The sequence below is a fragment of the Egretta garzetta genome, unplaced genomic scaffold (genome assembly GCF_000687185.1).
Source record: "Egretta garzetta isolate BGI_Z169 unplaced genomic scaffold, ASM68718v1 scaffold133, whole genome shotgun sequence".
In the NCBI taxonomy this organism is placed as follows: Eukaryota; Metazoa; Chordata; class Aves; order Pelecaniformes; family Ardeidae; genus Egretta; species Egretta garzetta.
Window position 1 is genome coordinate 1,292,872 of NW_009259111.1, and position 22,422 is coordinate 1,315,293.

General features: G+C 39.0%; 1 protein-coding gene across 3 annotated transcripts in view; it reads left to right on the plus strand.

Annotated features, from left to right (window-relative positions):
• TRIM66 (tripartite motif containing 66) overlaps positions 1-22,422 on the plus strand; it is a 52,324-nt gene that overhangs the window by 20,438 nt on the left and 9,464 nt on the right. For 2 of the 3 annotated variants that reach the window (XM_009635412.2, XM_035891043.1), the window contains 9 exons: positions 2,334-2,466; positions 3,092-3,208; positions 5,004-5,118; positions 6,476-6,622; positions 6,759-6,876; positions 8,197-9,086; positions 10,093-10,254; positions 20,138-20,410; positions 20,620-20,848. In XM_009635412.2, coding sequence (XP_009633707.2) covers positions 2,334-2,466; positions 3,092-3,208; positions 5,004-5,118; positions 6,476-6,622; positions 6,759-6,876; positions 8,197-9,086; positions 10,093-10,254; positions 20,138-20,410; positions 20,620-20,848 — 2,184 coding nt within the window. The remainder of the gene's footprint in view (positions 1-2,333; positions 2,467-3,091; positions 3,209-5,003; positions 5,119-6,475; positions 6,623-6,758; positions 6,877-8,196; positions 9,087-10,092; positions 10,255-20,137; positions 20,411-20,619; positions 20,849-22,422) is intronic. The other variant, XM_035891042.1, reaches the window with a different exon arrangement.

Here is a 22,422-nt window from a genome sequence, read left to right on the forward strand (position 1 = left end):
GGCATTTGAAATCTGCTTGTCTCTTAAATCTGACACAGTGCTAAAACACCCACTGATTTCTCTGGGATGATCACAATCACCCAAATGTTGAAGAACCCTTCAGACAGAGAAAAATGGAGAAATCGTTATATAAGATTGTGATTAGGCTTCATTATACTCAGACCGTAAAGACCGCATCTCATTATAAGTTGGAGTTTAATATGGATAATTTGATCCTGAGTTTTTAGAAAAACCAGCTTGCATGCCCTGCAGGTGCTGAACACTTAGAGGGGCTTTTCCAACTCATGAAAATTGAGATAGTTTTTATGGGCTTTTTATTTTTCTTTTAAGATATAATATCTGACCCCATAGGAGAGGAAAAGATGGTCTTCGACATCTACCTTGGTTATATATTAGTTATACAACCCGCTTGGTTACATGCTATTTGCATTGTCAGCTGCAGGTTTTGATGCAAAAGTACATATTTGCAGTACAATCGGAAAAAATTTGCTGTTGAGGTGAGTTCAGTTTGTACCTTGATAGAAAAAATATTGGAGCGGGCTAAAAACCCCTCTGATCCAATTTCCTCTTTTAATAATGCTATCTATTAGCATTTGATTCAATAATAATATAGAACAATGAAATTTCCTGAAGAACAAAGCATGATACTGTAGTAAATAATTCATAACAGTGTAAACTATGTAATGCTGTTACATAAAAATCTTGGCCTAATCTATCACAAATTGTCTTCTTGGGCATTATATTAAGAAGGCGGAGGGGAAAGCCAATTGAACTGGAGGAAGTAAATCATCTCAGAAATATTTATAGAGTAGATAGCAATCTAAAAAGTGGGAAATTTGGTATATTTTCTTAGATCATGGCATGGATTTTCTCCATATTTTCATTCTTTTTCTTGGCTATAAGATTTTCTAAGCCTTTCTGCAGTTATATTGTGCATTTTCCAATTTGAAAATAAAGTGACTGAGTTAGTATAGCTTGCTGTACACTGAGTTATCTGTGTTATTGTAATAGTATTGCTTCAGAGGCTTGATTCTACAAAGGGCTCCGTTTTGCTACAGGATGAGAGCATGGTCCCTGCCACAAGTTGTTTTTTTTTAAATGTTTAGATGAGTAAAATAGGTTTGGTGTGGGAAAACTGAAATATTTTTCTCATTTTATATGAGCAAAAAAATTATATATAAATAAGTAATGTTTTTATTTCATTTAAAGTTTGTATCAGTAAGTGTTATGTAACGGTGATTATTTTGTTTAATTTCTCGTGTTTCTTGGAAAAGAATAATGGGATAGTGTCCTTGTAGGAATACTTTGAGGATGCAATCATGTGCTTTTCTTGTTGTCCCATGTATGTCCCTACATGCTAATAATGTTGATGGTTCTGTGGACAGGGGATTTGAACACTGACCTGCATGAATCTGTCACTGTACTTTAGCATTGCTTGTATTTTTGACCAATTCGAGAAAATAATGTTTTTCACCAGCAATAATGACGGGTGGTCCTTACACTAGTTAATAAAATAAGGATCTGGAGTCTGAGTTTTTTGGGATCCAAGAAAAGAGCTTCCCCCTCCCTGCCTTAACTATTCATGTAAATGTACTTGTGAATGTCTAACTTCAGTAGAAGGGGTTTTGTTTTGCCATGGTTTAGCAGGGGTTTTTGCATTCTTTTATTGACAGTGTTCCTGCTTTCTAAAACAATTCTACCACATCCAGGAAAGAAGGCAAGAATAGATTGCACGGGAGCAATGCTTCCATTTTACATGTCTGCTGTCCTTTCTTACTCTTCATCACATTACTCTTTAGAAAATCCTTTTAAGAACAGGTTTTAGTGCCTCATATCAATATCGCCTAGCTGCTGAAGTTTATGCACTGCATTTACAACAAACACAAGTTTGAAAAACAGTTCCCTATGTGACTTTTTAAGAACAAAGGATTTCCTTGCTACTGCTGTGACTTCAGGTTTATTTAATATATTATTTGCTTTTCTACATTTTACAATGCAGTTTTGTTGACTGGTTTGCCAGACCAGGGCATTCAGAGTTGTGAGGCAGGTGCTCAAAATCATGAGAGAGATTTATAACTCATGAGGGTTTACACGACAACATGAATTTGGTTTGATGACTTGTTTCTGAACCCCTTTGATGTGCTAGTTTGTAGGATGTATAAGGCCAGGAAAAAAATATAAACAAACCTTGCTTCATATAATCAGATAGTTCCAAGGTCTGGGTCTTTTAAAAATAACATCAGGACTTCCAGTAAAATTGTGAGAGTTTGGCAACTTTTTCTGAACTATAGTAGTAATCCTAGTCAATGACACCTTTGCTTTATATTCCTCAGCAACTGAAGATGAAGCAAGCACGTTTTCCTTATTTTGTCCAGTGCACACTCAAGAGCCACTCACGCTGTTCTGTGAGACCTGCGATACCCTTACATGCCGCAGCTGCCTTCTGACAGAGCACAAGGAACACAGGTACCACACGTTGATTGCTTAATCATAGTCCTGTCTAACACTTTAGCTGCTTTAGATTTAAGACTGTTCATCTGCATTTCCTGTCAGCTGAAGTTGCAGGCTAGTCCAAACTTAAAGTCACAGCAAACTCAGTTTAGTTGTCTTATGCTGAAGTAGCGTAACACATGGCTTACTGTCCTCACAGAATCACTCACCGCTCTCAGCAGTGTGTCCCTTTCCAATTGTATTGTCTGCCCAGATACTATGTATGCATGCTCATAGTTCCTTCTCATTCTGCTCAAAGACATGAGTTGGACTCAATACTTAGCATGGTTCAGAATCTTCTGTTTGTCTTTACCAAAGACATCATGACTGTACAAGACCAGAGTTACCAATGCTGCTTGCCTGTGGAAGTGTGTGAGCCATGTGAGGAACAGTCTATACACAATGGCACATTTTGTGAGGTGAGCCTGCCTGTATGAGGGGCAATGAAGTTCAGCTGTCACAGAGAACATTTGTAGTAGGGAAGAAGCAGGGGACCATGTCTGGATAGGTATTAAAGGTAGCTGGTCCCCTAAACTTATCGGCTGATAAGTTAATATCAACAGAAGAAAGCATGGTGTGAGAATTTTCCCTTCTTTCACAGGTTCAGACATCTTGATGAAGCTTTGCAAAATCAGAGAGTTATCCTGGAAAATGTCATAACTAAAGTGGAAGAGAAAAAAAATGGAATTCAGATTTCAGCTAAACAGATTGAAGACAGGTAATTGCTATGTTTTTTGTTTTTGTTTTTGAGGAAAGTGGGTGATCAGTAAAAATATTATTTTCACTAAGTGTAGGTTAGCAGAAGTAAATGCAGATACTATTTTTTTTCTTGGAGGCTAGGAAATAGTAGGAAGATTAAAAATATCAAATTCATGTTTAAGTGTTACTGACAGGTCATGGCATTGTAATACATGATTCCATAGTCCTTATAACACATGTGACAGCTGACTTTAGAGTTAAGGTTTCTTTGTATAATCTGTTTCTGAACTAGAATTTGAAAAGATTAGAAATAAAGACTATTTTTAAAATACCTTATTTCTTCAAGAAACCTCAAAACAAGCTGCAATTCCAGTGAAGACTAGTATAAAAATGAAAATACTTCATTATATGAACTGGATTTCAGCTACTGATTATGTATTTGTTAGCTGCTGGATCTCTCTTCTGCATTAATAAAATAATTTCAAACACCTTGAAAGAGTACAAATCTATACTATTTATACTCTAATATAAAGTGAAAGTTTTTTGGGTATTGCTTCTGTGTGTCTTTGTTGACAAAGACCTTAAGACTGTTCTTGGCATGATGTTTGAAAGAGTCAGTCGGCATTGGCATGTCACACCCAGTGGGCAGTGGTCAACAGCTCAATGTCTGGATGGAGATCAGTGATGCGTGGTGTCCCGCAGGGGTCCATACTGGGACCAGTACTGTTTAACATCTTCATCAAGGACATACACAGTAGGATTGAGTACGCCCTCAGCAAATTTGTAGGTGACTACAAGCTGAGTGGTACTGTTGACATGCCTGAGAGACAGGATGCCATCCAGAGGGACCTGGACAAGCTTGAGAAGTGGGCCCATGTGAACCTCATGATGTTCGACAAGGCCAAGCGCAAGGTCCAGGACCTGGGTTGGGGCAGCATCAAGACAGGCTTGGGGGATAAAGGGATTGAGAGCAGCCCTGCTGAGAAGGACTTCTGGGTACTGGTGGATGAAAGCTGGACATTTACTGGCAATGTGTGCTCGCAGCCCAGAAAGCCAACCTAATCCTGGGCTGCATCAAAAGAAGTGTGGCCAGCAGGTTGAGGGAGGTGATTCTGCCCCCCTACTCTGCTCTGGTGAGACCCTGCATGGAGTACTGCATCCAGGTCAGCACAGAAAAGACATGGGGACCTGTTGGAGTGGGTCCGGAGGAGAGCCACAAAACTGATCCGAGGGCTGGAACACCTCTCCTATGAGGACAGGCTGAGAGAGTTGGGCTTGTTCAGCCTGGAGAAGAGAAGGCTCCGGGGAGACATTCTTGCAGCCTTTCAGTACTTCAAGGGGGCTTCCAAGAAAGATGGGGACAGACTTTTTGGTTGGGCCTGTAGCGACAGGACAAGGGCTAATAGTTCTAAACTGAAGGAGGGTCGATTCAGGCTAGAGTTAAGGAAGAAATGTTTTCCGATGAGGGTGGTGAAAGACTGGGCCAGGTTGTCCAGGGAGGCTGTAGAGGCCCCATCACTGGAAACAGTCAAGGTCAGGCTGGACAAGGCTCTGAGCACCCTGCTCTAGCTGAAGATGTCCCTGCTCAAGGAAGGGGGGGTGGACTACATAACCTTTAAAGGTCCTTTCCAACCCAAACCATTCTATGATTATATGTTTGAAAAGAAGTGTGGGAGAACTTATGGGGAATGGTACAACTTTCATTGGAGTTCTCTGTCAATATTTAAATCAGTTCTTGTAACAAATAACTACTAAGCAATGAATAAATGACATACCAGTTGGCTCATGCAAGGATGTGTATCTCTTACCTATAGGTTGCTTGAAGTAAAACATTTATACAAAAAGGTAGAAAATCAAATAAAAATGGCCAAGATGGTTTTGATGAATGAAATCAATAAACGAACAAACATCCTTCTTGAACAACTTGAAGTAAGTAAGGCTAGTTTCTTTGATGCCTTAGGAAATAAAACTAAACTAAATTTAATTCCAGTGCCAATGGAAAGAATATAAACTGTGACAGTTATTGTCCCTTTGCTTATGTTTTCAAATATTTCTTTTTTCTCCTGCAGAATTTTATGTGGAATCAGTGGTTGACAAAGATTCATGAGGAAGTGGCAACATGATTGCTTATCACGAGTTAACCACATTTTATAATACAGTTACAGAGAATATGTGTGCATCTTTTGAGAACTCACAAAACAAACCATCTTCTGGTTTTAATGTTTAATTTGTAGAAGATCACTAGCAGCACATTTAATATCCTGTTTTGAAAATGATCCTCTGGTCTACTTTCTGTAACAGAGCCTGCAGTTTTGGTTCTTTAGTTTTTGGATGTCCAGTTGAAGTACATATGATTTTATTTTGAAATGTTCTGAGTACAAAAATTGCTATCAGATCTGATTAGAATTTCCAGTTCTCAGTTATTCTTGGGTAATTTTAGCAAGTATTGGAAAGACAAAGCACTCAGCACTTGCTGGCTACCTTTGAACTTACATATTTGACTCAAATATGACTGTTCAGCTAAGTAGCTTTACAAATAAGATAGTGGATGTTCTCATTTCAGTATTATTAAACATTAAGTAAATTCAGTGTTCATGTGTTTTGACAACATTTCAGTGTTTGTCGGAGTTATCTATAATCACAACTGAACTGTGCATATGCTCCAAGTACATGCACAGTGCTCTGTTGAAAGTGCGTGTAGTGGGCATCAAATGAAAAAGGGAGGTGCCCGTTTCAAATCAAACAAGGGCGATAGTTCTTCACATAAATGGTAATTAAGTGTGGAACTCCTTGCTGCAAGATATGGTGTGTAGGTTCAAAAGTAATTAGACAAATTCATAGAAAAATACAGTGAGGGTGATAAAGTAGCCTCTGTCTTTGTGGTCCCTAAATCATGAATTGCTGGAGACTGGAAGACCGTTCTGAGGAAATGCCACATGCTTCCCCTCTTTTTGTATTCTTTCTTGGGTCTCTTCTGTTGTATATTGTAAGAGATAAGAAAGCAGTCCAGGTGCAAATTTGATCCAAATTCTACAGCTTTCTTGGGTTATGTTATTCTGTCAAACCAAGGCCAGAATGATGTAGGTTGTTTTCTCCTGGAGAAGTCATTGTTCTTGCTGAATTCAGACATACTTGTGGAATAGGATTTGCTTTCTTTTTAGGACTGGCGGTTTAAAGAGATTCTAAATAACAGTGTCCCTGCAAATAATGCATAATGTAGTGCCAATGATTGTATGCATTAGCTGAATAATGACAGCTATCTTCTACTGATTCACATTATTAACAGAAAATCACCAGTGAAAGGAAGCAGAAATTGGAGCAACAACTGCAAGGTGTTGTGGTTTTAAGCAGACAGGTAGAACACGTGCAGAACTTCATCAGCTGGGCCGTGTGCGGTAAAAACAGCATCCCATTTCTCTTCAGTAAAGAACTGGTAAGAGCAATACTTATTTTCTCAGTAAATTGAAATTGTGCAGTAAATGTGAGAACTGTTTTAATGTTTCTCAAATAAAACATTTTTCAAGATCTTAAATTGTGAATAAAATCACCATCCTTTGATTTGTCATCAGATTGTATTTCAGATCCAGCGCTTGTTAGAGACAAACTGTAACACAGACATAGGCCCTCCTCTGAAGATCAGATTTACTTGGGATCCCTCCTACTGGACTAAACAACTGTCCAATTTGGGTAAGAAAAATATATTGCGGTTTATTAGGCAAGTGCCCAAAGCTAGACAGGACAGATATAGACAATACAATACTTTCCCTAAAGTGATGTCCTTTTTTGTTTTGGCTTCCAGTTTTGTTCCTCTTGTCATGTTCTGAAGAAAACCTAGTGTGGCTGAACTTTCTTGTTTTTCCCTCCAGTTATATCAATTCACCTATTAAACGACATTGCTATATATAAATATTACCTTATAAACATTACCTAGAAATACACTCTATAAATAGCATCTTTGATGGTCTTATAAAATCACAATGTAAGAATACAACTACTAGTTTACTGGAAACACTGTGCAGGACTAAACAAATAACTTCTAATCAAAATGACTTAAAATGTCACATCACTGGCTATCAAACAGCCTCGACTTTGCCCAATGTATTTGAAATTCAGTTCTGTCCCAGGAAGCAATAGCTCTGTACAACACTGTGGCTCTGACAGTCCTGTAAGTAGTACCCTGGCTGAAATGGAGTATCTGCAGTGGGTCTTGTGCTATTTCCTCTGCCTTACCCAGGGGAAGCTGGGCTCAGTCATCCCCATGCTCCTCAGATCCTTCAATATCTTAGCGGCCAAGGGACCTGAGCAGTGCTTGAGACACAATTAATGAGCACAAAGATGGCTTTAAGACTTTGAATGTACAATAATTACAGTGTTATTTAGATAATGAATGTGCATACTGTGACTTTGTTTCCCACCAGCTATAAATTTCACAGCTGCAGTGGGTTTTTACAGTAAATGCGGTTCAGTGGGCCACTCAATGGTCTAAAAGATTGGTTCTCTTCCTATTTTAAGATATTTAAAACTAGATGGGGTAAAACATTATCAAAAGTATTACAGGGAATAATCTTCACTAAAAGCATGGACAAGATCAGTTCACAGGTCACTTCTATTTCTAGCTTTTACGATTCTCACCTGCATAACATCAATCTCTTTTATTTTCGCCACTTTCATCCTGGAAGCAGTCATTTGTACCTGTGCTTATGGATGAGAAGATATGCTCATACTTTAGTAAAAAATGAAAGTATAAGCCACATCCATCAGTTAAAATAAAATAATGGTAATTCAACCATAAGTTCCACTGACATCAGTGGGAGTTCGGTGTGATCTTAAATCACTGAAAAATGTTGAAAATTTTGTCTTGAAGGTATGTTGAAGGACTGTTTGCATAGGATATTTGAATATCTTTTATATTTGAAATGAAGACAAGGAAATGGCCATCATTCACAGTTTTTATTGTGTAAATTTCTCAAGATCATGTGAGGGAGTAAATTTGCTGTTTTTTTCCAGGAGGTTTCACTATGGAAGGTGGACACATTTCTCACTCAGATGTGCTACTCTGTGGAAATGTGCAAGGATTGCAGACCTCCTTGTATCATGGGCACCATTCACCACCATCACAGCTAGAGCCTGTGAATAGCCAGACACATCAGTTTCCACATGCGGTTCAGTGTCCTACGCCTGTGTGTTGCTCTCACTGCCTCAGCATATCTCACCCAAACAAAGCTCAGCCTTCTTACCAAGATGTAAACTGCCATCACATTTTTCGACAACCTCCTGAACTGCATCAGCAGCACTTCCCTCTGCAGTACAGCATGCAGCAACATGACAAAGAGCAAAGCGGTGCCCCCCAGCCTATGAAGATAACACAGTCTGGGCTGGAACAGCAGTCACGGTCAGAGCCAGAGAATGTGTCTGGGAGGACAGGAAAGCACTTACCATCCCAGCAGCTGCAGCAGACTGCACCCCTGGGTTATGCTGTTGTATCACATGAAGCTCAGCAAGTTCACATGAGCCACCCACAGCCATTCCGCACACAGGCTTCTTTGCAGACATCAACTGTGCAAGTGCAACTTGGTCATCTCCAGAAAATAAAATCTAACCACTTGCAGCAGCCATCACAGCAGCAGCAGCTGCCACCAGCATCACCACCAGCAGATCAGAATGAAAACGCCCACAAACAAGTCGTCCAGCAGAACCTGGACATAATGCAGCACCAGTTTGAACTGGAGGAGATGAAAAAGGATCTGGAGCTTCTTCTGCAGGCCCAAGGACAGTCCAGCTTGCAGCTGAACCAAGCCAAGCCACCTCAGCATGTTCAACAGACCATAGTTGGTCAAATCAACTACATAGTGAGGCAGCCAGCCCCAGTTCAGCAACAAATCCATGATGAAGCAGAAGTAAGTTCTCTGAAAGTTCTTTCCTGTTGTGTTTAGTCAAAAATGGGAGACGCCTTTGAGATTTCATGTATTTGGTTGAACTTTCTGTTGTTGCCAATATATGTATTCAGCAGAGGCTTCATGCCTCATGCAGATTGGGCCAACATTTTCTCTAAAGTGCTGGATCCCAAAGACCTGAATCTCTAAATAGACAAGGTGAGCAGCAGGTGGGAGAACAAAAGCATCATCATTCCTCCTTTGTGAATAGGTAACTGGAGGACTGCAGTAGTCTTACTCTCCATTTCAACTCCTTTTTACCGGAAACTTTAAGCCCCAAGTCCTTGAAAATGATTCCCTTTTGATTCTGAATGATTAGTTAAAAGGGAGTGAAATAACACATTTTTTTGGTTTGAGAATTATTTCCCATTCTACTAGTAATTGCTCTTGCTACTGCATTATACTGTCCTTTAAGATTTTCATCAGTATTCATACATGCTATTCTGTTACAGTTTTGTCAGTGAGGCTCATTTTTCCCCTTTTCCTCTATTGATAAGAATCCTACTTTTGAAAAAGGGAGTGCTTGGTGGTGAGCATCCAAACTACAAGGCAGGCAAGGTGCGCAACAAGGTGGCTTTGAAATTCATTCAAAACAATGGGAATTGCAACAGAAATGTGGCTGGGACTTCCTGTTGTTTCAACGGGACTTCTCCCTTCTGTGGAGTTCCTGCCTTGAATAGCTTTCCAACTGGTTTACCTGTAGGGGCAGACTGCAGGCTTGTGGAATAGCTGTACTTTTCAGCAGCTTTATTGTTTGTTTGTTTCTTTCTTTTTTTTTTTTTTTTAAATTCATTGATGTTTGAGAGAAATCTTTATTTATTTATCTTTACTTAGGGTTACTTTAAATATCTTTATTGTTTTAGAGTCTGTTCAGTCTTGTCATATTGTGTATGCTGTGACTTGATGTGAATTTGTTACCTTTTTTTTTTCTGAGATTTTGAAAACATGAATTCTTAATTGTGATTTGTAGGTCTGTGAGAGTTCCACTGAACCTGATGCCCAGAAGCCTGTAATTCCTCTTGACAAAAGTGATAGTCCCTCCCTGTCACAGTCACTAGATGAAGAAGCCAGTGTCAGCAGTCACTCCCCTGAGAACACATTGCAACAATCAGCTTTCCATCCAGTGAGAAAGGTATAAAGACTTTTTTTTTTAAAAAAAATAATATTTTAAAGGGGAAACATGATTTGATAATATTGAATATAATATGGCATTGGAATTTGCAATCAGGTTGAAAAAATTAAAATACAGTAAAAGGTGACAAAATGGCTTGTAAATCTTGAAAGACAGTCATAGCCTAACTTAGTGTGCATCTCTCAGTAAGATGCCTACATACTGTGCTGTCGCCAGGATCAGCAACTGTTCCATAAGCTGGTAGTATTTAGATCTGGCTGGCACAATTGTTAAGTATGAACTGGTAAATAAATAGAAGACTAAATATTTCTTTACTGAGTAAATTCTGTCCAGTCCCTATCCTTAGGGATTTAACTATCAGAACTTGCTAACTACCATACTAGCAGCAGTTAATTTGGGGGGAGGGGGAAGTGTCGTTGATTCTGATGAAATCTGGCCTGAAAAACATCTTTCAAAAGAGTTGTCCCAGAAATAACAATACTAATTATTACTGAAGATGTGGTGTCTGAAAGGGATATAATCTGTTATACTCCTTCTCCTTCTTTGTGTATAAGGAGAAAAATCATAGATTTCTGTATCTCTAGAATATTTCAGCACATAACAGAGCCATGCTTTGATCCTTCCACCTACTGGAGGCCCTAACTATTGAAGCAGCATAAACAAAACCAGGAGGGCTCATCTTTATCAGCAGATCCTTGCTGGCTCTGGATATCACCTGTGCATTTGAGGCAGAGAAGCTGCCTTTTACGTCTCCATAAAGTTTGTTTAAAACACTCCAAACAGCACTTAATATTCTGGCTGCTCAAATCTGTTTGGTACTTCTGTGCATGGCTCATGTTGTGTACCATATTTTTTTCTTGGAATTTCTATGTGGAATATTGTGGAAGAACTTGTCTTTCCTTACTAGCCCCATAAAGGAAGTTATTTTATCCTTCTTTAGTACGTAGCTTTGTTGAGCCAATATATTTATGATGCAATACCCATTCAGAGAGTTGTTGGAGATCCTTTGGGGAATTGTAGACACACAGAAAGGTGATGATTACTAAAGGTCTGGAAGCAGCATGCAAATCAGATTTGGAAGCCACAAAGAAATCTGCCATTGCTAACTTAATCCTGTAGATGTGATAGAATTTCTGGATCAGGCTGATGGTTTCACAACATTCTGTGATGATGCTCTTTGGCTCTGAACTTTCACATGTGGAAGCAGATCTCCTTTAACCTCTGATGATAAGAGCACAGGACTGAGGAAAGCTATGCAGATTTTCTAGGCTAGGACTACTTTACTTTACTTTAGGATATGACTGTAAAAATCGAAGATGTGTGTTTAAGGCCTGAGCAAGACCATGAATCTGAACACACACTTTTCTTGTAATGCAGACACACCCTCAAAGTTATTTGTGAAAACAAATGGTATTGCTAACCAACTAGCTTTCAGAGACTTTTTCTACATGCATGTTGAAGAAACCACCCTTTGTCTTCTGGACCTGTAAAGGAAGGTTACTCCCAACAGCTTAAACAAGAAAAGTCAGAAAGAGGGAAGAAAATGGAAGAGGATGTGCAAGAGAGAGACTAGTGTGGTCTGATGGGAAAAGGAGGAGAAAAAAAAGGAGGAAGTGCTGATTCGCTGCTGTACAAGTTGAGAAGGCAGCAAGAGGAGGATACTCCTAGAAAAAAAAAATGGAAATTTTTCTGAAGGTGCTGAGAAGTGTATGCTCTTGTGCAGAAAGCACAAGTGTTTGGTTTTTTACTGGTTCCTGGTACCTCTGCAAGAAATGAGGACATTCAACAGCTACAGTACACCATCTTTGCTTGTATTTATCTCTTGTAATGAGCTGTTTGGGATGAAGCCATAATGTACTGACAGCTCTGGCAGTGGCTAATTAGAAATGATGAAGGGAAACAGCACAGTAAGGAAACCCTTGAAATATATTCTTCATGAATGGTGTTTAAAGGTGTCTGACTGCTTTTGCTGACAATTAGATTAAATCTAGATTTAAATGTGAGGTTCCTATTTAAGAACAAAGGTATGTGTCTATTCATTCTCATCTGTTTCGCGTGATTAAATATTTGCATGCCCATCTCCAGACAAAAATTTCTGTATAGGTGTTTGCCCATTTACTTTCATATGGCCTGTATTCAGAACACCTCATCTCTTTCAAGTTCTTGGAGGACATGGAAAAAGTGAATGTGGAGCAGTCTAAAATACTGCACTTGGAAAATATGGTAGAGAAAATGGCTAGAAAAACCTTTTGCTACTTGGAGAAGAACTGTATTCTGCCTCTTGGAGAATAATTGGTATTGGACTTCTTGGCCTTGTGTTGCAGTTCTGCTGAACTCTGACAGCTTTTGTTGTGCGCAGCATTCTTAGTGGACTAGATAATTCTCTGGCTGCTGAGACTCTTTCATTAAAGAGAAAACAGTGTGAACCAGGATGTAGCAAAACTCAGAATTAACTGTTTAGTGGTATGTTTACCAAAGTCTGTCAAAAAACAAAGCTTCCATTAGCCCAGTGGTTTCCTTTATTCTGGAGGGGGGTAAGGCTTGATTGTTCATGTAATTAAACATCTGTGCATTAATTTTAAAACATGCTTATGGTATGTATTTGATACTATTGACTAATAACTAGATGAGTTGTCTGCATACGGGATCATATTCATGTGTGAAGCAATATAGACCAGATGCTATTAATAGTTTGGGATCACAACATTACTCATAAACGGGGAAACCACAAGTACGTTATTCAGATCATCCCAGACAAGTGCTACTGCAGCCGTTATACCACGGTGTGAGGCACTTGTACGCCATGTGAGTGCCTTTGAGTTCAAAGAATGCCTGTTCAAGTTATTCTGATGAGCACTGTTTTCTGTCCCTCACATTTAAAGCTGGTTATTGATAAGCAGAAGTAGAGAAGCAAGGATGAACCACTTCACGCACTTGTAAAATGTCCTTGTGTGTTATATTTCACTATCAGGACAAAAATCTAGCTTCACTTGAGCAGACAGAATTTTGGCTTCCCAGTCATATAAAGTAGGGTTTTCTAGCTGGCATCGATCAGAAACATTGGCATCAAGGCTATTGCTGTCGTAAAGTTCAGAGTAATTCCTGTCTGTGCCCAGCTGCTCTGTATGTGTGCGTATAGTATAGTCTTTAAACATGTAACTTCAGTTATGTGGGGGCTTGTTTTCATTTGTTTCACTGTTTTTGGAACATTAATTGTGATATTTTGTCAGCCTTTCTGTCTTCCTTTGTATTCCTCTAACTATTCTTTCTCCGTGAATTGATTTTTTTTTAATTTTTTTGTGCAGAATAAATGTTTCTATACTTAGACCATTGATTGTTTGATATAAGTCAAGTACTTGCACTTAGCATGACTTCGGGCTTGATTTAAGAATGCAACACTAGAAATGGAAGTTTTCTGTCTGTGTGCAAAATAGATATAATTTTCTCTTCATGCTTCCCTGTCAGTATACTTCACTCATATAGCTGGGACCTCTGTTTTGGATTGTGGAGTTGTTCTGTCTCCATGCTTGTCACATACCCAACCTCTCCAGTAAGAATGCCAGCAAGACAGAGGACAAATCTCAGAATAACTTTCGTGGTATCTGCGCTTTTGTTCTGGGGAATCATGCCAAGCTCTAGCAAACAGATTTTATACAAGCTATTGAATTGCTAAGTTGCAGTGTGAAGGAATGAGTACTCAATTAGATTAACATTTTTTTAGAAAGTGTTACCAACCTTCTGCAATGATATGGTCCTCCTGTTGCTTTTACATAGTATGATATTGAGCTATTAATTTGCACACAGGACTGGAGAGGTCATCTGTTCTGAAGCAGAGATGAGAATAAGAAGATATTTTTGGCCTAATTGTGTTTTCAGCAGTAATAAAGGACATACTATCCCTGTTTTGCTTACATGTACCTAATTGTCATTTGTGGCTGTGATGAGCAAGAGGTCTAAAGGCTGTACCTAGCATTTGAAGAAATGTCATAATTACTGTACATCTATAGCACAAATTTTTAGTTTGAACCTCAGGTACTGCTGCAACAGACATTGGCATTGTTGCAGGGCCAGTTGGACAGCTCTCCTTCTCAGACTCCCTAAGTGCCCTCCTTTCTCTAGTTAGGAGCAAGGCCTTTACTTCTGGGAGGAAGGATTCCTTGTCTTGTCCAGCTGCTGGGTTGGATCCTGGGCAGTGGAACACTCTGTACAGTCCACACTCATCCTAAAAGCCTAACTGGCTTGGGCACTCATGGTTGTGCCTTCTGGGAGACACTGATTGGTTGTGAGTAGATTGGACAGTATTTGTCAAACTCAGGTTTGGTTATATTCCTTAGCAACCTTTGAGGGTTTCTCCCCTTCACCTATTATTTCACCTTCTGCTTAAAATAAATCTCTGAATGTGTCATGCACTGTATTAGTAAATTATTACTGAGCAGCTGTATCTGTTCATTTATAGCTGTCGCCAATAGCAGATGCTTAGGAAAAGGTAGAAGAAACAGATAAATACCGATCCTTTGATGACACACTATCCCAGCTTCTGAAAACCAGCACTTTAGGGACTTTCTGAATTGAAGGTTGTGCCCAAACAATTCTGTTTTGCAGTTCTTCGTGGACCTCTCCTCTGTGAATTTTTCTAATCCATTTTTTTGAGTCCATTTTAATACTATTGGTCTCCTCAACATTCTGCAGCAACTGAGTTTTGCATTGCATGGGAAGTTCCTCTGTTCGCTTACTTTTAAGTCTGTTGCCTGATAATTCAGGAGGATGCCTTCTAGATCTTGTGTTAGGAAAACCAGTGAATAATCACTCTGTATTCACCACCTTCATAATATCTCTATTTTATAGGTCTATATTGAATTTCCTCTCAAACATTTATTTTTGAAGCTGCAAAGTCTTACTAGTGCCTTTTTTTCATGGAAGCCATTCTCTGTTTTAGTCTGTTATCTCTTTGGCCATTTTCCCTATATTTTGTGGGATTGATAAATTGGTTTTGAGACAGGGTGACCAGAAATAGTAATCAAGGTGCAAGCACATGGAAATTTTGTATAGTGCTATAACTCTGGTTTTTATATTGTTCTTTTTGATTCACATTAAGTCCCAGCTTCTTAGTTTGAGAGCTCTGTTTGTCTCAAGCATCCTAAAGTACCTGAAATGGTGAAATCCTAGAAAATATTCCGTGCCATCCAAGGAGGACTCTGGAGAGCACTCTGAGATAGGCTTCTGTTTTATTACAATTATATGCAATGGTGGCATTTCATGCAAGACTAACATAGTGAGTGTGGTGGAACCTCTCAGCCTCTCCTGGGACTTGTTGCCTGTGAACTTCTAGGCTCTGACATGCCAATGCTGCTGTTACTACAGGATTATTAGAGAGAAAGCTGATCTCAGTCTGCTGTAGGTGGCATTCTTGGGTATTTTGCACCAAAACATTTGTCCTGAGCTTTAGTAATGACAACTCTTCCATACTGGTGGCAAGTGCTTAACTAATGGTATTTTTTTTTTGTCTTTCAAAGCATGTGAAATTTGTGGGAGAGGAGTGGGGGGCACAGTATGGGTTTTATTTTTGTTAGTATTGCACTGAGATTGTTGTGATTATTTAGTGACTGAAAGTAATAATAATTTAATACCCGACCCTAGGACTTCGAATCTGAGCTTGGCACCAAGGTGGGTTTGTTGTTGCTGTGGGTTTTTTTTTCTAATTACTATTAATTTTAGGGGGATTAGAAGTGAAGGAAATAATGATAACAGCCTGGAATTTAGAGTCCTGCAAATTCCTAAAGTATCAGAGTATTTTTTGACTTTAAGGAATTGAGCTGCATACAGCACAAATGCATTCATGCTTAATGCAATTAGGTACATTTCCCAGAATGTTAATTTAATAAAATCTTTTCCTTTGACCTGGAAAAAAGGATAAATAAAACATGATGCTGCTTGCTCCACACAATCTCTTCCTCCTTCTGCTTTAAGCCAGATACAGTTTATTCAGACAAAATGTTAAGGAATATTTGGATCCTTTTTCTCATAAAAACGGAAAGGAAATCCTTTGGATTCTATTCTGAAATTGGGAAATACGAATAGGAAGCATATGTAGACTGTGTTATCAGTGCTGCTGTGTGCGGTGAGTTAAACAACTGGATTGGAGTAGTACATTTGTTTAACCTCCTAGCATAATGAGCTGCCAGGGGGATTGCTCCACTTAATAGCAGCCGTTCATTACTCTGCAACCATTTGCAGCGTGTTATTTCTCTTATAGCAAAGAGAATTGGCGGTTCCTAGTTTTAGCTTTCTTTATCTGTGACACCTAATGTTCACAGCCTTGAGACTTTGCCAAAACAATCCTAACAAATCCTAATCCCAGTGTTTCAAGGTAAGTATTTGCTTCTCAGAATTCTTCTGTATTAGTGATGCATGTTTACACTGGACCTTTTTAAATGCAACAGTGATCAAAGAAATATTTGAACTGAACAATATGTTTATTTTTTGTTCTCTGAAGGCACTTTGCATGTTCTTTCTTCTTACCTTTCACTACCATAGCTATGAAATTTGTGGTAGAAGGCATTTTGAGGTGGTGATACTGCTGCCATTATGTTATAAGGATCATCAGACCAAAATTAATTATGAGACAATGAGAATTCCATTTATAATGACACAGATGTAGTTCGATGTGCCAGGCTGTACATTAAAATGTCAAAAGTTTTAAAATTAACCTACAGCTGAAGCCACCCTCTACCCAAGAGCATAATTAATGCTTGTTGTTGTTCAAAGGGTGCAATGTAAAAGCAATAGAGCTTTTATAAAACAGAGATCAATTCTTTAAAGGCATCCCATTTGCAAAAACTAGCTGAACTGTCAAGGGAAAAGAGAAATTTTTGCTAATGGCAAAAGAAATGATTATTTTAGGGAGTGAATTAATAGGCTATTAATGAGCCTTGTTCCCAGTGCATTGTTCACTTCACACTTGACAGCAGCTCCATGGATCAGAATGGAATGTGTCTGTTCTTAACTGTGAGTTTTAATATTTTGCACTGAAAGATCATAATGTTGCTTCATCATTAAAATAACCACAAAATTAACTTTTGCCCCAAGGGAAAGACAGATGGCAGTTTGATGGCCTCATTATTCTTTTTTCATTTTAACAAGAGTAAGGTTTTATACTGGCTTGTATAATCTAAAAAGATCTCTGAAGAAACTGATGCTAGCTAGAAGAGTAAAAAAGATATAGCCATATAATGCTATTGAATTTCACCTTTCTAAAAATTTTAGTTATAACAAAATCTTATGTGTGTATCTATTTCTTTTTTTTCTGCAGTAAGAGTTGCCCCAGCGACTACTCCCAATAAGTAAACTTGTCTCACTGAAGCCAGGAGTAATCCTGGAGCAGGGCTAACATTTTCCCTGCAGTGTATACAGTTAGACACAGATGGGTCTTCACAGGGTCAGGTCTCAATAGATAATAGATGATGGCACACTCTCGTAACATAAGTAAAAGAAGATGTGTGTAGTGATTAGACAAAGTGAATAGCTACAGGCTCTCCAGTTAACTTGCTATGCAGCTTTGGGTGGTGTTCCCACCACGTGTGTGCTTCAGCATGCCCATTTCCAATGGAGCATGGCATTAGGTGGTTCCTACTGACTCAGACAGGAACGTGTGGATACTTCGTGCTTTTGAGAATCTGGCTAAATAAATATTTAACTACCTCACAGGGACTTAATTAAGGCTCACAATGGACTTTGAAATAAGGGGAAAAGGCAAGGCTGATTACAGTCCATCTGTTCAGTCCAAGCATGGATTCTGCTTATATGTTTTATTTTCTGTAAGTGATATGAGAACAATTCACATGTCTATTTTGTCATCTGAAACAGGCTTGTGATAAAGAGAGTGATTGAATGAAAAGGAAAATGTGTACTTGGTAGGCCGCATTTGTCACTGCATGTGCAGGAACCTGTCACAAGCAAATTATGACAGCAAATGAACATTTTTGATCTTTGTGGACTTCTTTAGGATGCGTGACCATGAAAGCTGGATTCCTTTCTGACCTACGTATATTCCTTTCATTTGAAACCTGAGCATTCTTAGGAATGCTCTATTGGACAGAGTACATGGAAAGTTGTGCCTCCACCAGTATGTTTCCTCATTTGCTACGTTCTAGTTTTTAGCTCAAATGTAAGGTAGGAAGAACATGTTTGACTAGTTCCAGCTGGTTCCAAGAAGTTGTTGTAGCTCAAACAGCTTAGATTCAGGGACATTCATTTGCCTCAAGAGGAGGAAAATGGCCAATACCCTGGCTGCAGAGTCTCGGTACTCTCTGGGATGCCTTCTATGCGAAAGGACTTTTTAAAACAGACTTACTAGAACATGGTGTGGTAGAATGGCACAAACCTTCCCTAGCACTGCAGAAGAGCTGACCTCTTTCTGTCTCAAATGCAGGCTATTTTGTCTCACTGAATAAGTGGTCACTGTTCAGATAATGCTCCTACTGTAGCGTCTATTGCAAATTGAGGAAAAGGAAATTAAACTGCATCCTTAGGTGGAAATTAATGTCTGTGGGCAGAGTATTCTCTTAGCATATAGGTGATATGCATTGCAAGCAGAGGAATTCAAGACTGATTTCTTTGGCATTATGTAGGATTTCCACAGGCACAACTGACAGCTCAATCTACGTTACTGTCTACCGCTGTTGGATTAAGATGGAGGAAGGTATCAAAATCCAAAATGGAGTAACAGTTGAGAAAAATAATAATTAAATCTAGGAAATGGGTCCTGTCTCAGATTCACTGCTAAGATACAGGTGCCTAACAGAAAAATAAGTACAACCGTGAAATTAAACTCTAATTCAGATGCAAACAACACATTTCTTCTGTCTTGATTTATATTACAATGAGTGCTACTTACTGTACTGTAGTCAAATGAAAATGATTTATCCAGTCAATTATCAAGGGTGAAACACCAATGAACTATGATGAAAAAAATGGAAAACTATGTATTCAAGCGACACAGATTGCATATTTCTTAAGACTGCTTATATTTTCTTCATATGGACACTAGAAGAGTCCTGATTTCAGTGCAGTCACACATTCCTGGATGTAAGGCCCATCTAGGGAGTCGCCTAGATGGGTGGATTTGCTTTGTTTTGCATAAAAGTATTTCTGTGGTTTTGACAGTGACAAATCATGAGACAGTAGAAAATGCATGTTGCTAAAACTATTTCAGAGGCTGCTAAATATTCCCTTTCTTTGGAAACTAGACATGTACATCCTTTCCTCATTAGTACACGTAGGTTGTTTCTGGATTTACACTATGATATTTAAAGGGCGAGCGCTTTAGGTTTTAATGGGACAGTCTCACTAACTAGCATAAAGTTTTCAGCTTCATTAACAGTAAAAATAGTTTCATCCACTTGTGACAAATATAAATCTTATTTCTTCTGAATCTTCTTTCTGAATAAAGTGACCTGATGGGTTTTGAACAAAATGATAAAATTTCTGATCTGAATCTTATTTCTTCTGGAATAACTTAACAGAAGCTAGTGGGTTTATATCAAGGATTGATTTAGTACAATATTCTCATACTTACATTTCCCATTCGTTGTAAGGAGTTAAAAATCTGTATCCCTTGGACTGATTGAAAGAAGATGTTTTTTGTAAATCACAGAAGAGTAACCTAGGTGTCTCCTCTCCCAGTTTTCAGTTTTAATAGTGGAAACTGTAAAGCTTTGGAAAATGATATAAGATTACAATAGATACTTTCAAGCCCTTGTGACACAACTGGTTGATTACATATAGCCGTGGAGTATCATCTCATCCATTATAGAAAGAACCATAGCATTTTGCTGCTGAAAAGCTTATTAATGTATTGGGTTTTTTTTCTTTTTTCTTTTCCCAGTGTTTGGCACCCTTAAGCATTGTGGGCTTTTCAGACGGTTTAGAAATGGAATTACCTTCAACAAGGCTATCTAGCTCGGCCAATCCACAGATGCAAGGTGCAGCTGCTGTAACACTTGGTCCATCCCAGCACACCCCTTGTGACTGTGATACTCCACCAGAGTCAGTGCCCAGCTACAGCTTGGTGTTGGGCAGAGCTCCAAGTGACCTGAGCCCTGGGGCTGCCGCTGGCCTCGCACCAGCTGATGCACTCCAGGGCAGCACTAAGTGCAAGGTAGGAATCACTCAAACTCCTCTACTGAAAGGGAACCCACTTTCATTGGTAGCACGTGTTATTGTTAGTCAGTCAGTCAAAGGCAGCTATTTCAGTAAGTAAAGTTTTCCTTATCTGGTATTTGAAGACTGATTACAAATTATTTTTCTAAGATGGAAAGAAAGAAAACTAATAATAAAATTTGATTTATTTTTTTTTCCCCCCTGAAGCTGGAAAACGAAGACTTCAATACTGTAGACCATCCTCTAGAAAACAGCTTGGCTACTGCTGGGCAAGAGGTAGTTAATGAATTAACTCTTTCTATGCAAAAAGTGCTGGAAGAACCTATTAATCTTTCAATCAAGAAATCTCAACATTGCACTTCTCCTTCTGAACTGCTCAGCAACACTTCTTTCCTGCCCATGAATGCCAGAATGAGACAACTTAAAAGCAAAGAAGGTACCAGGCTTTTCATTATTTCAGTTAGGTTTTTGGTCTGTCTGTCTTAGCACTGTGCATTGCAAGCATTGCAAAGCAGTATGCTTATTAATGTACTTACATATAAATGTGCTTTTCCAGCAAGCTTCAAATATTAACAGAGTACTTAGTCCAATGGAAAAGCATGCCTGATCTCATTTGTGGAGGAAAAACATGGAAATGATATGCCTTGAATTTGTAACATCATTCATCTACGAACCAGAAATGAGTGTGTCTGTGTGAAGTACCTGGAGTATTAGTTGTCTTAGAAGCACTCCTGTTAATGACACTTGCAGTTATGACTATTGAAGAGCTGGTTTGAAGAGTCCAGATTCAATTAAAAAAAAAATTTACTTCCTAAATGTAATGTGCCTTCACCTAAGTCCTTCACATCAGTAGCACAGCAAATTTTTGTTAGGTTAATATATTGCACAGTATGTGCTTCTGCTTGGCTCTGTCTACTGTGGAACATTCCCTTCAGCCAAAGCCTTCTTCAGCCTTAATGGAGAATTAGACCTTACTTAACTCTCTTCATGGGCAAATTGCCAGCATCCTTGTGCTACACTGTAAAGCCTCATTCCTGTAAACTCTAAAAGTCAATGGGACTATTCATGCAAGCAAGGGATTGCAGGATCAAGCTGTTATCCTGTGACTTATGCCAATATTTGGCTGCTTTTCTCTGCAAAAGATGAATTAATTTTTCTATCTCTGTGCTGTATTTTTATTCCGAGAATTCTAATTAGTACAAAGGAGGCCTAGTTCAGTGAGCCAAGGAAATGTATTTGTCTTCTCTTATATGTACTATGCCAAATTGTGACAATTATGCCACAATCGTTTGCGTGAGTTGTAAGGATCAGGCGCACCCCTAAAAAGCTGTGCCTCAGTCAGGCTTAAGCGTCTCCAAGAGGAGCAGCTTTGTAGTATCTGGTTTGGGTCGTGTGACACCACACACAGAAAGCAGCCCCAACACACAGAATCTCACTGTGTATAACAGATGCTACAAATTTACTATGTGCAAAGCACAGGTCCTGTTGTGCAAGAGGGTGGAAAGCCTAGAGCATTGAATTCAGTGCTGCTCCCTTTTCACAAGGAAGTAATCAGGAGTGAGCAATTCCCATCCTGCTCTCACTGTTTAAAGGCATGCAGTGAGGGAAGAGCTGAGGAGATACAGTCACCGTATGCAGCGTGCACCAGTGAGAGAGATTAACTCTGTTGCAAAAGCAACATTATCTTTGGTAGTGGCTCTCAGTAGGACTTACTGGCTTCAGCAGTGCTGTGCTGCCAAACCCCACTGCTTCTGGTATACATCGCCCATGACTCATCCTTTTCTAATATAAAATCTAAACATTTCAGCTTAATTTACAACAATGTACTTCTTATCCTAGCCCCAAGGGATGTGGTAAAAATCGTACATCATCATTTTCCCTCTTACAGCCACTTTTCTTCTTATCATGGTTTGTGTAAACACCCTCCCCTTCTCTTCCCTAGACTAAACAAATCTGATGGTTTCAGTCTCTCCTCGTGGGTCAGGGTTGTGATTTTTTTAAATCTTCTTA